The sequence below is a fragment of the Neolamprologus multifasciatus genome, chromosome 3 (genome assembly GCF_963576455.1).
Source record: "Neolamprologus multifasciatus chromosome 3, fNeoMul1.2, whole genome shotgun sequence".
Classification (NCBI taxonomy): Eukaryota; Metazoa; Chordata; class Actinopteri; order Cichliformes; family Cichlidae; genus Neolamprologus; species Neolamprologus multifasciatus.
In genome coordinates this window covers 13,405,613-13,416,833 of record NC_140441.1, presented here as the reverse complement: position 1 = coordinate 13,416,833, position 11,221 = coordinate 13,405,613, and the positions used below count along the sequence as shown (strand labels likewise).

The window sequence follows — 11,221 nt, the reverse complement described above, 5'->3', positions numbered from 1 at the left end:
ATTTTTATAGATGATTGCAATTACAGGTATACACTCAGGGTAAACACTTATCTCAAATATGATTGATTCATGGGGCGATCGTGGGTCAAGAGTTCGGAGTTCGCCTTGTAATCGGAAGGTTGCCGGTTCGAGCCCTGGCTTGGACAGTCTCGGTTGTTGTGTCCTTGGGCAAGACACTTCACCCGTTGCCTACTGGTGGTGGTCAGAGGGCCCGGTGGCGCCAGTGTCCGGCAGCCCTTGCGCCTCTGTCAGTGCGCCCCAGGGTGGCTGTGGCTTGTAGCTTGCCATCACACCACTATGTGAATGGGTGGATGACTGGATGTGTAATGCGCTTTGGGGTCCTTAGGGACTAGTAAAGCGCTATACAAATACAGGCCATTTACCATTTATGTACTAAAATAAGCATCTTAATGCTGAAAAAAAGACTTTCTCTCCATTATTAGAAAAGAAACACACATTTCTGAGCATTTTCCAGTCACATTTTATTTAATTTTTGAAAAAAAAAGAAAAGAAAAGTTTGGTCTATATATCATGTTTCATATCATGTCATTTTCAGCATTTAAAAATACTCTTTACTACGACATTTCCAACATCGAACGCTGAATTCTGAATGACTTTAATTCATGCAATAACACACTCTTGCACAGTATGATATGAACAGCTCACACATATTCACACACACACACTGAAAACAATAAGAGTACACTCTTATGTTCTTGTTCTACTTTGTGAGGGATTTTTTTTGTATCAATTACAAAAATCACCAAAACAACACAAAACAATGCAATGAAAAGCACAATAAGATAATAATAAAATTAATGAAAAAATACCAGATGTTTATATTAAAAAGCACTTTGTGAGCTCATAAATAGGGCGGCGTAAGTATACATTAAAAAAAATATAAGGTAGAGAGCAACGTAGTGGCTAACAATGAGGGGGTGAGGGCTGAAAAAAAGGGGAAAATACTCTGTCTTTCACACATGGATACACTGCATATGGTTTCAAACCAGAAATGTGGCAAAGCACAAAAATGCTAAAAATGTGTTCTTTGTTAATTTGTTCAGGTGTTACAACAGATTCTTTACATACATAAGCAAACATTTGGTAAAGTATACAACAGACTCGTCACTGTGTGAAACAGACGGATGTCTTCATGCGCCGAGACACTCCAAGTTCTTCTATATAAATGAATACAGACAAAATATTCCAAATTATCATTGACAAATAGCTCTGTAGTAATGATTTACACTATTAATACTCAGCTCATTAGACTTATAAGTAATGAATAACATTCATTTCTTTCAAGGTTAGGTGTTTTGTCTGTATTTATTTATTTATTTAAAATTTATTTTTAAATAATTTATTTAATAATGTCTTCTAGTTTCCACATGGATCAGCTGCTGGACATTTATGTGATCAAATAATAGTTTGAAAAATAATACAAACTATGGAATAATAGATCTTGGAAAAATGAATGAATGACAACAGCAAAACACTGCTGCTGTTTTCCAGGTTTACCTGAAAACAAATACTCTTAAATAATCTTTCCATTTCAAAATTCAGATATTATCTATTCAGATAGATGCAGTACATCTGTTAAACCCCACAAAACAAACACAGACCCTTTTTCACAACCGGTTGAAAAAGTGAGGACAGACCAAAAGGGTCTCACTTTCCAAAATGTCCTTACTGTAGTGGTCTACAATACCATCTGGTCCTCACTATGATAGCTGGACTAGCGCGCACACACACACACACGCTGCAAATCATATAATTACACTTGATTGAATGAGTTAAATACTTTTAACTGCTGTTGTCACAATGTAACTACTTTTAAGTGTTAGATTCTTTCCACATGGTTCCATTTTCATCTTCTGAATTTTTGCATATGAATTGATGATGAAATATTGTGTGCAAGAGGGTGTGTGCCTGTAGTCATCAGTCAGTCAAGAGATGTGGAGTCTGTGACCTCAGTGTACGACAGGCATTCCCAAACTCCACTCACATACACACGCATATTCGTTTTTAAAGAAAGGTGCCAGCTTTCCAGTCTCGATAGACAGCCAGATCGATTACATATATAATCTTATTTGATAGGTACAGACACAAAGACACCTGATGGGGGTAGAGTACCGGCCACAATTTACCTGCCTCCCTATCTCCATTTCAGACGCACATGCAGGCATGTACACAAGGGAGAAAATCAAATTTCCAGGCATTTTTACTGTGGGTCAGGTTGGCATTCAAATTCATTAATCTAGCATATGGGAGTCAGCTAGGGACACGTGGGGCGAGCCCTTGTAAGGAGATTACAACCCACACAGGTGCACCAGCACACAAAAAGGCACAGACAGACATAGACATACAATGGATACACATGCAAACGACGGGAGGCCAAAAACACATACATACGTGTGACAGGGGCATTGTGTTGACATTGTTTAGGTCCATTTGTGAGTGGAACGGTCACTTTTGTCCTAGAATGAAATCCTGGTGGGCGTGGTCTCAGCAACGTTCCCACTGATCAGTTGTGAGAGATGACTGGAATGGTCTGAGCAGTCAAATAATCTCAAATTAATGGAACAGACTTGAGATTTTGGACTGACATATTATCACCATTGTCAAAACACCAAATTAGAGAATCTTCTGGAAGAATCAAGCTGCATGAGAACTGAAGGCTCAACAACTTATTTCCTTTTTTTAAATGTGACAGTCGTCCATAGTCTGTCACATTCATTAGAACAAGGACAAGTGAGAAATATAAGAAAACCTCTCTCTCTCACACACAAACACACACATGAAGTGTCTCGCACACACCAGCAACAGTCAAGAAGACAACGGCTAGCAGATAGATGGTCGCTAAGCAACAGGCAAAAGACTAAAAATATGGTCGCATTTCTTCATTCACTTTAAGAGTAGGCACACGCACAAACTCACACACACACGCAAACACTTTCAGTCGTCCTCCAGCAAGGCTTATCAACCTTTAAAAAGCCTACATTTCTAAATCCGTCCCAGTATTCCTGTGTTCCTGTGGCGTCAGCAGCACTATTATCCTGCCCACTCATTCGGAAACTGGCAACTGTTACTGAAGCTTAAGTCATTGAGAAAAAAAGAAAGAGTTTGGCCCTAGTAAGAGGCTGGCAGGGGCCACGGCAATGTGCAAGTCATGCCAAACATTGAAACACTGACCTCGGTCATGGAGGGTTCAGGCCTAGGTTTCAACATATTATGTGCTGAAACCAAATAATTACAGATCATTAAAGGGTGTGAATGTTAAATGTTAAAATGACCAGCATCAGCCGTGAAATTCACAATTATAGCCTCGTACAAATATGACTAATTCAAGAGATTTTTAAAGTTGTCGTTTTTTTACTGGTAAGGCTTAAAGTTAGGGGCGTGGACGCTATCTCAACCCATCAGGCAAATCTCAACGTACAAACGCACATGTCCTAGTTTCACTGTGACTTATCATTATATATTATATTTAGTGCTGTCAGCGTTAATCTCTTTAAAATGACGTTAACGCCATAACCGCATTAACACGGCAAATCTCTGTTAGCGAGTTAGCGCGGATCGCCCCGTGCGTGGGGCTGGACGGCGCTAACATGCTAACGAGCTAACTGAGCTAACGCATTGTCAATGTGCAGCCCCATGCGTGGGACGATTCACGCTAACTCGCTAACGGAGATTTGCTAATGCTGTTATGACGCTAACGTCATTTTAACGAGATTAACGCTGACAAACTATCAACAACCCACTGAATACTTCCAGTTCACATCTTCCCAATGTGGCAGTTTTCAGTAGAGTTGCCTTAGGTTGACTTAACATGACCTCAGCATCTGAAAGGCTGAAAACGTCTTGACCAACGCCCTTTTCTACCAGTGTTGGTACAGGACATGTCATCATGTTTAATTTCTGCAGAGCAATGTTAAATCTTTGCAGCTAAAAGGAATATGGCAGATGTCCAAACTCTATCATTGAAAGTGGGCTGGGGAAAATAGCTTTCCTTTATTTCCTGCAGCAAAAAGATGTACCATAGAAAGAGTGAAGGTGCAATGGATACAGGAATGTTTACCCCCATAGAGCAATGCCTGTTTGCACCAATCACCCACTTATCTTCCATTTCTACATCCACCGAACTTGGCGGGGCTGTATCAGAGGCGTGGATTGGTCACAAATTAAGGCGGCTTTGTCATGTCTGCATTTATATGGGCTGACAGCAGTGAGTGGGTTGTCCATATTTAACAATCAGGATGGCGGGCAGGTAAATTGTTGTTTTCGATCCTATTCTTGTGTCAGTCAACAAACCAAAAAGCTAAATTATTGTTTATCTCAGGATGATTTTTCTTGAAGATCACCGTCAGCATGGTGGGTAGTTGAGAGAAAAATCCCCCACTTCCTGCAGAGTATCTCTTTCTATACTGTTTTCAACAAAGGGAAATTAGCATTTAATAATAATCTACACTGACAAGCCATATGCCATCCCTTCTGTCCAGTTTCGTTCCAGCCTCCGGGCAGGACTGGGCTATTAACACCACATAATGCAGATCTGGGCTTTGACACTTTAAACGACAGACACGGATGACAAAACAGTTCACACGATACATGGCCTAATATTCTCGCTTTTAGCTATTCTGAATATCTTACTTTCACTTCCACACACACCACGCCTGAGTTTCACAGAAAAAACATTTCACGAAAACATAATAGCACAGTTTTACCCATAAAATATACCAGATCATTTACCACATATATCTGTAGTGTGAACATTTTTATGAAATTCTTGCCAGTTATTTTGTTTGTTTTGTTTTTTTTACAAACTACAACCAGCAGCTTGTAGACTGCACACTGAAAGCGTGATCTGTGACTATTTTCTTCTATCTCATCTTTGGATAACACACACTTGTGATTTATATGTATATATATATTTTTTTTTTTAATTTTTTGTTTAGATTACAAAGAAATTTCCCGACTGGAGCAGAACAGTCATGTGATATTTCAAAGCTGCCGTACATTTCCCTCAAAGTGTCTCACTCTCCTCTGGTTTTATGTTCACACTGTTCTTGTTCCATTGGATTTCCTTAAAAATGTCCTCTCGTTTCACGTGAGTCTTTCTTGAATACCTCCAGAGTTTTACTTACAGAGTGGGGCTTAAGATAGAGGGGATATCAATGACTTCTTACACACACATCAATGACAGTTTCTGTTATCATGTACAATTAGAAACACTGGCTGTAGTCATGGTTCTGATTTGTCGTCAACACCGTCGTCGTCGTAGTCTCGCAGTCGATCCTTCGCTCCGATTCTTGTGTTGTCCATCGACGGCATCACAGAAGTCCCTGCTTGGCTCAAAGTTGTTCACATTATCCGTAATTTAAAGTGTAAACAATGCACCTCACGATGTGTCGTGCACAATGCTTCAGCTTTTTCTTGGTGGACTGTTCTTGTTGGTTCTTCCTCCCCACTTTAGAGATTTCTTCACTTGAATTTGTCTTGTCCATTATCAGATCACGCTGCATTTATACGGTTTTTCATTGTTGTTATTTTTTACAATTGCACGATAACAACATCAACACGTGACGCCACTCAAAAGTTTAGTAAAAAGTGTGGGGATTTGGCATTAAACAGATGCCAAAATGAAACAGAAACCGGCTCAATTAAAAAGAGGGCAGGTCGGTTGGTGCTGACTACAACATTTCATCAACTTTAAGACTTTATTCCTACGGGGAAGATAAAAGTAAGGCAAGAGCAAGGGTCTGAGGAAAGTGTATGATGTGTATGTGTGTGTTTGTGTGTGGAGGGACTATTTTGCACAGTGTACCGAGGAAGAAAAGAATAAAAAGACAAAAAAAAAAAGAAAAAAGAAAGGTGGTCAGTTTTCATCTCGCCCACAACTTGGTCCCCGCAACTGCAGAATCACCCAAGGGCCCCAAGAGTGTGTATATGTGAGTGTGTGTGTGTCTGTGTGCATTTGGTGGAAGAGGGATTAACAGTGTGAAGTCACTGTCAGTTTTAGAGCTCAAATGTTCAGACAGGAGCGTCCACTGATACAGTAAAGGTGGAGGGAGCGAACGAGTGACTAATACAGGGCAGTAAAAGGTTTTTACCACATATTCTTGTTTATGCTATACACACTTTCTTCTTTTCTCATCTTTTCCATTTTCATATCTCACTTTAATCCTCACTCTCAACCTATTTTCTCTTCAGAAGCCAGCTGATCGTCTTTTCGTTCCAGCTGTCTTGGCAGTATATTAGGACAACATGAGCCTGTACACTTTGTTGTCAACTGCTGATTTTAGAAGCACCCTCAAAAGTCAGTTTTATACCTTTTTTCCACGATGTTGCATTTTAATTTTATGTATTCGAGAGGTTTCCTCATAACTAGACCAGAGAGAGGGGCTTCCTGTCTCATAAGAGCTGCTAATGTAGAATAAATAATTATTAATTTGGACATTTGGCAAGTTTTACTGTTTATGAGGACTCACTCTCTGTTTTTCAGGACAGAGAGGAATGTAGGGAAAAAAGATATCTGATGAAAAACTAAAATAGTCTTTGGACGGATTTAAAGATTTCCTGAAAAGTCGGCCCATATCGATCCATCTCTTCTCCCTCTCTCACTGCTGCATTGCTCTCTCTCTCTCTCTTTTCATATTGGCAGTGGGCCTCTCTCTCCCTCTGCTTTCCTCTCCATTTAAAACCCTGGTATATGGCAATAGGCCTCCAGGGAAGCCAGCATAATGTAAATCAGCCACAATGAGACAAACATCAGCGACGTTATTATTTTGCAAGTCCGCGGCCCACCCAGCTCGCCACCGGCGACTGTTGCCCGCCTCCGGTACAGAAGCGTGAGCACGCTCACCACAGCTAAGATAGTGAAGAGGGTGACAGAGAAGGCCAGACTTCCTGGGTCCACCTTGAAAGGTTTGCCCTTGGAGCGCCAGGCGATGGCAGCGATGGTCCACGCCACGCCGATGCCCAGAAAGACGTTAACCGCATTGGAGCCGGTGACATTGCCGATGGACGCGTCAGCGTACTGGTCCTGGATGGCAGCGACCTTGCTGGCAAATGTGTCTAGAAGAAAGAAAGAAAGAAAGAAAGAAAGAAAGAAAGAAAGGCTTTATTGTAAAACCCTTTTTTATGCTGCCTCATTTTTAGGGTTCTTTCTTCTACTACGTTCATCTTTTGAAAACCTCAGAGCAACCGCTTCAAACTACAATAGAAAAATCAATGTGAAAGATTAGAACAAGACATAAAAGCAAAGCATAGACCTAGCGTCAAAACAAGACAATGACACTGTGCCAACCAAAACTATGGAAATTACTTTAATTGAATAAATTTTAGATGTATTTTTGTGAAAGACTTGCTCACAGGCTGCTGCAAAAAGCTAAAGGTAACAACTGTTTTCCACTTAAAAACATACAAGTGAACATCGTGTCATTCAAGAATGGAAAGAGAAGCATAAAGACATGACAAAACTGTGAAGTGGTTGTTTTTTTTTTTTTTTTTTTTTTTTTTTTTTACAGGCAGACACTGATTATCAGTCTAAGAAAAAAAAAGTTACAACACCTAGGAAGAAGAAAAGCAACTGTATGGATAACTGAGGACATAATACTCAAAGACAGACAAAGGACGAACAAATGCTTGGGTGACAGCCAAATACAGCAGAAGATTTTATAACCTGCATAATTTGAATATGCAATGCTGTCAAATTCAATCAGTAGATATTTCAATTGGCAGAATTGAACTGTAATGGTGGTTACACTGGTGCTTATCCAGTCAGCTATCACGAAGATGATGGGGAGTCATACATAAGATTTTATAAAAAAGGTTTGTTGCAGACACAGGAAGTCACTGATGAGTGAAATCCTGACATTTCCGGGAATATCCTACATGTCAGTTAAAGTCAAACTCAGTTCTTCACTCTTGGTAGATCACCTGACACTTGAGGACATCTTATACACCCACAGTTTCTATGTGTCTGCAAGCCCCTTTGCAACCACAAAGATCAGCTCCTCCATTCCTTTTGCATTTGACTTGAGCAACAGCATAAATATTATCACGGATGTGTAACACTGTATGTGTAATTGAAAGGGTAAAGAGATGTCCCAGAACAGAGCCAAGCTTACAAATATATGCACTCACTTGCCACTTTTTTAGGTACACCTTGCTACAACGAAACCATTGATGCAAACAAACAATATTGTTTAGTTTTAAATGCCTGTGATTAGAGCTGGGCGATATATCGAGTTTTTAAAAAATATCGATATATTTTTATACGAGATATAAGATGTGACAATATCCTTTATATCGATATAGTCTATGTTACGTTATAACTATACTTGTGGAGCCGCAAGTTTGCCTCTCTTTCGTCCACTTTTGTCTTTACTCGGCCTCGCCCCTCCTTCACTGAACACAACTCCCCCTCCTCCCCCATCGCTTCACCTACAGGAAGCGACAAGATGGACACGGCAAATCTCCGTTAACGAGTTACTGCGCATCGCCCCGTGCGTGGGGCTGGACGCCGTCAACGTGTTAGCTAGCTAACCACGCTAACGAGCTAACCACGCTAACGCCATGCAGCCCAGAGGCGCTGCACAGCCTAAAATCCTTTCATTTTCTCAAAAGTTGACAGCGCGCCTTATGTATGAATTCTGGTTGTGCTTGATGGCCGCGAAGCGATTTTATGTGGTACACAGCGCTCAGCAATCTGTCAAAAAATGTTTTAGTACGACTTTGGTAAGCTACGGTGCTGCACCGGTTGATGGATTGTCGGAGCATTACGGCTACCGAGGAGCCTCGCGGAGTGATACGTACTGTGCTTCAACGTAATATTACCCTACTGTGTATAAGGACCATAAATGGCACCTGTTAAGAGACGTGGTTATGAAGAGGATTTCAAACTCAATGCTGTCAGTCACACAGTAGAAGTTGGGAACAGAGCAGCTGTGAAATCTGTCTTTGTTACTATGCTCTGCATCTTTTAGTTTACATTTTGACTGCACAATTGTGAGCTTTTTGTTATGCACAAAAACAACATTGTTTTCTTTTATTTATGGAGCATTATTATTTAATAAATGCTCATAATTTATTTTTGAGTAAATTTTATGTACATCTATGCTCTATGTTAATAAAAGTGCCTGTGTGACATCTGGGACACAGCTTTGACTAAGAACTCTCTTTTTGTTCTTACTTTATGGCTTAAAAAAAAAAAAATCGAGATATATATCTTATATCGCCGTCCAGGTAAAATATATCGAGATATGAATTTTGGGTCATATCGCCCAGCCCTACCTGTGATCTATTGTCCACGAGATCATGCTCTAACAGGAGCAGCACCTGGTGAGGTCTTTTGCTGCTGTAGCCAATCTGCTTCAAGGTTTGATGCACTGTACATTCAGAGATGCTCTTCTGCAGACCTTAATTGTATTATGTAATTATTTGTCTTACTGTTTAATTCCTATGAAGTCCTATGAAAGCCATTCTCTGACCTCTGGCATCAACAAGACAAAGAATTGACACTCATTGGGTATTTTGCTTTTTTGGATCATTCTCTGTAAACCTTAAAGAGGTGGTTGTGTTGAAAATCTGCTGTTTCTAAAGCACCCAAATTCAGCCCATCTGTAAGGTGGCCCTGAGAGGCCAAATGGACTGCAACTTAAGAAAATACCAGCAATAAGAAAAACGCTGCAATAGCACACAAAACACAACGGAAATGGGGAAAAAATGAAAACGGAAATAGGAAAAACAAAAACAGTAATAGGAAAAAATAGATTTCCAAAAGCACAAGGGAAGTGTTTCTGGGGAGGCAATAACCTGACGGACCAGTTGCAGGAACCAAAATATGCAATAAGAATTGTGCTGGGAGACACTTAAAAGAAGTGGAGGATCTATCGGTTTTGTGAGGAAAGAAAAGATGAGAGGTAAGTGTGTTAGCCTGACTATTAGCCTAAAAATCTGTCATCAGTATTATATGAATCATGAGATTAAAACACATCTACCATGTTTTGGGTTCCTGCAACTGGTCCGTCGGGTTATTATCTCCCCAGAAACACTTCCCTTGTGCTTTTGGAAATCTGTCTTTTCCTAATTCTGTTTTTGTTTTTCCGATTTCCGTTGTGTTTTGTGTGTTTTCACAGCGTTTTTCTTATTGCTGGTCTTTTCTTAAGTTGCAGTCCGTTTGGCCTCTCAGGGTACATCTGGCACCAACGACCATCAAATACACTTAAATCACCTTTCTTCCCCATTCTGATGGTCAGTTTGAATTTCGGCAGGTCTTCTTGACTATGTTTGCATTCCCAAATGCAGCTGTGATGTGATTCGCTGATTAGATACATGCAACCACGAGCTGTTGAATCAAAGCAACTTACAAAGTGGACGGTGAGTGTATACTGCATAAGGTCAGCCGCAGTTAAAGTCTCTTAGTCCATATTTTTGTAATCATGCTCCATGGAGCTGAATCAGTGGTTTAATGCTGGATGCTCAGTGGCTGCCCTGTGTCCAGGTTATATCTTTAGAGAGAAATTTCCATCCCTGTGGAATGATAATTTCTGTGTTCACATTGGGTCACTGTTTGAGGCGAGAGCCTTTAGAGTTACATTATCAAAATTTATGTGCATTTAAAAAAGCCTCAGGAGGTTTGTGTTGCTCCCCGATACACAGTTTTGTCAGAAATGGATTCACTTGCTATATATCGTTTTTTTATGCACACTGGGCAGAATTAAACATCACTTGCATTAGTTTCAGAGAAGATTTATTAGTCCTGCTGCAATTTTTTACAGTTGTGTTTTGGCATCAGAACAACCAAAATCAATGTAATAAATGCTGTGAAATGCTGTAGGTGTACACTAAGTGTGCTCCGTGGTGCAGGATATGTGAGGAGAAACTGGATGAGACTACAACTGGGTTGGCAGGGAATACCGGCGGAAGCCGGTATTCCCTGCAACTTGAATCCCAATAGGTGCTCAATGAACATTTATTTGCTATTTCATATAGGGGTGTCCGATATAAGATATATATCGGATGACGATATGAAAATGTCTATCGTTTCATTTTACGCTATCGTTTGTTTCGTGGTGTCGCAAAATAAACTGTTTACGGCAATATTTCTTCATTGTTTTGATGGTGACTGTAGTTTATTAATTTCTTAAAGCTCTCGCTTTCTCTTATATTTAAAATAACCACACCACAGATGGATAAGCGACTGTTTTCATTGTTGTTA

At 40.1% G+C, this 11,221-nt stretch overlaps 1 protein-coding gene across 5 annotated transcripts in view; it reads right to left on the bottom strand.

Moving 5' to 3' along the window:
• Window positions 1–1,343: 1,343 nt before the first annotated feature.
• Window positions 1,344–11,221, bottom strand: part of slc8a4b (solute carrier family 8 member 4b) — a 136,370-nt gene continuing 126,492 nt past the window's right edge. For all 5 annotated transcript variants that reach the window (XM_085137862.1, XM_085137889.1, XM_085137878.1 and 2 more), the window contains one exon: window positions 1,344–7,074. In XM_085137862.1, coding sequence (XP_084993988.1) covers window positions 6,695–7,074 — 380 coding nt within the window. In that variant the 3' untranslated portion in view covers window positions 1,344–6,694. The remainder of the gene's footprint in view (window positions 7,075–11,221) is intronic.